General features: G+C 42.2%; 1 protein-coding gene across 3 annotated transcripts in view; it reads left to right on the top strand.

Annotated features, from left to right (window-relative positions):
* The window catches only part of PTPDC1 (protein tyrosine phosphatase domain containing 1), a 91326-nt gene extending 89387 nt beyond the window's left edge, over window positions 1-1939 (top strand). For all 3 annotated transcript variants that reach the window (XM_011999445.1, XM_011999444.1, XM_011999442.1), the window contains one exon: window positions 1593-1939. In XM_011999445.1, the coding sequence (XP_011854835.1) occupies window positions 1593-1709 (117 nt within the window). In that variant the 3' untranslated portion in view covers window positions 1710-1939. The remainder of the gene's footprint in view (window positions 1-1592) is intronic.
* The last annotated feature ends 231 nt before the right edge of the window (window positions 1940-2170 follow it).

Raw genomic sequence — 2170 nt, 5'->3', positions numbered from 1 at the left:
TTTTCCTTGGGTCTCTCAGGTCTCTTCATAGTCTGATGAGCAGATGCCCTGACCACTCTCTTTGGGGATCAACTCTTCACTAGTGTCTGGAGAGCTCTGCCTGGAGAACAGAAGGCACACGTTCTGACTTCCCGGATAATAAAAATGTTTCCCTTCAGGGCAAAGGTTGGCAGAATTTTTTGCAGCCCGCTTGTGAAACATTGGAGTTTCCTAAGCTTGGGGCTCCTCAGCTATGAGGCAAACCCCGTGCTTGTGCAGCCTCCACCTAGGCCCCTCTGCATTGCCCCCATGAGACTTGGGAGACAAAGAGAACCCATGTGAACATGAAGCACGTGCAGCTGTGAGAAATAAAAGTTGTCTGTCTCTGACCCGGAAATCTCGTATCTTCTACCAGTGTCCGTAACACTGGCAAGCTAACAGGTCAAAGTCAGATCCTTTACAGTTGTTGACAGAGGGAACAACCTTCCATTTTCAAAATTTATCAGAGGAGAAATTCCAGAAGGAGAGAAGCAGTGATTGTGTGACCCTGATTCTTTCCCAGGGAGTCACACACTATTCTGGGAAGGGGGCTGAGGGTGGGTACTTGCTCTGGTTCTCAGTTCTGCCATCACTCCTAACCCAGAGTATGGTAAACTTGGGTGAAAAAATGCAAATATGTGTAAATAGTGCTCTCCCATCAAGGGGAAAGGAAATTTACCTTTATCAAGGTGGGGTTTGTTTGTTTGTTTGCTTTTTGAGACAGGGTCTCACTCTGTCGCCCAGTCTGGAGTGCAATGGCACAATCTCAGCTCACTGCATCCTCTGCCTCCTGGGCTCACGCATTTCTCCCACCTCAGCCTCCCAAGTAGCTGGGACAACAGGCACGTGCCACTGTGCCTGGCTAATTTTTTTTAATTTTTTGTAGAGATGAGGTTTTGCTCTATTGCCCAGGCTGGTCTCGAACTCCTGGGCTCAAGCGACCCTCCCACCTCCGCCTCCCAAAGTGCTGGGATTACAGGCGTGAGCCACCACGCCTGACCAGTTGAGGTTTGTACATATGTACCAAACATATGTTAGACTCACAGATACGCTATCCTATGAAGGTGGGTATTATTATCTCTGTTTTACAAAGGAGATCGAGGTCCAGAGAGGTTGGGTATGAGATGAGGGCACATAGCTAGCAGGTGGGGAGCTGGGCTTCTATTCGCATCACTCTGATTCTGTCCAGAGTGGCCACAGGGCCTCTCAGCAGGACGTATACAGCTGATGTGCTGTTTTAATACAGGAAACTTTTCCCTTATACCATCAATAATAGTCTCAAAAAATTCACTTCACACCCACTGTTGACTTGCTTCATGTCTGGGTGTGTATAATTAGACTAAATATCCAGGCACTAGATTTAATTTTGGGGTTTTCATTCATAAGTTTGGTATTGACATGGTTGGCAGTTCTAATATAGTCTTTCAACTAAAATGTGTGAAATTTATTATGTGTATTTTATATAGAGTTTTGTTCGTAAGTCTGTTTTTTTCTCCACCGCCTCCTTCTCTCAAAATAGGAACTAGTTAAAATTCTTGTTACAGTGTCCTGAATATAAATTTCTTTATTACCAGGTTAATTTTGATTCTGAAAATGGACCAATAGTTTACAACACCCTGAAGAAAATATTTAAGCACACGCTGGAAGAAAAGAGAAAAATGACAAAAGATGGCCCTAAGCCTGGCCTCTAGCTTTCCCTCATGGTGAATATTTCAGACCTAAAGATCCAGATAGTATCTCTGTTCATATGTGAATAAGTCGAAGTTTGTGGGGCTACTTTTTCTCATAGCACTTTATTTTGAATGTTGTTGATTTGTGCTGAGAATGGTCGTCCCTATTTGAACCAATTATTTATTTTTAAATATCCTTGAGCTGCATTTTTGTTTTGAAAAATTGCCATAAATTTGGTGCCACTTTCTTTATTTGACTGAGTTAATATTATTGCATTAACATTTTAAGTATATAGTGTTTACATTCTTATTCCTTTTGACGTTTTGGAAATAATCATAACTTGTCTTTCCAAAATAACCATTTTCTTGATGGAACTCTTCCTAGAGTTTTTACCAAATAGCTAACTTCAGTAGTAAAACCTCATTGTGTGTCCATTCCCCCACAAATGAACTAAGAAAGTCACCAAGTGTCTTAAGCTGTT

Source organism: Mandrillus leucophaeus, unplaced genomic scaffold (genome assembly GCF_000951045.1).
Source record: "Mandrillus leucophaeus isolate KB7577 unplaced genomic scaffold, Mleu.le_1.0 Scaffold593, whole genome shotgun sequence".
NCBI classification, from domain to species: Eukaryota; Metazoa; Chordata; class Mammalia; order Primates; family Cercopithecidae; genus Mandrillus; species Mandrillus leucophaeus.
The sequence above is the reverse complement of the archived record's forward strand: the minus strand, read 5'-3'. Positions and strand labels throughout refer to the sequence as shown.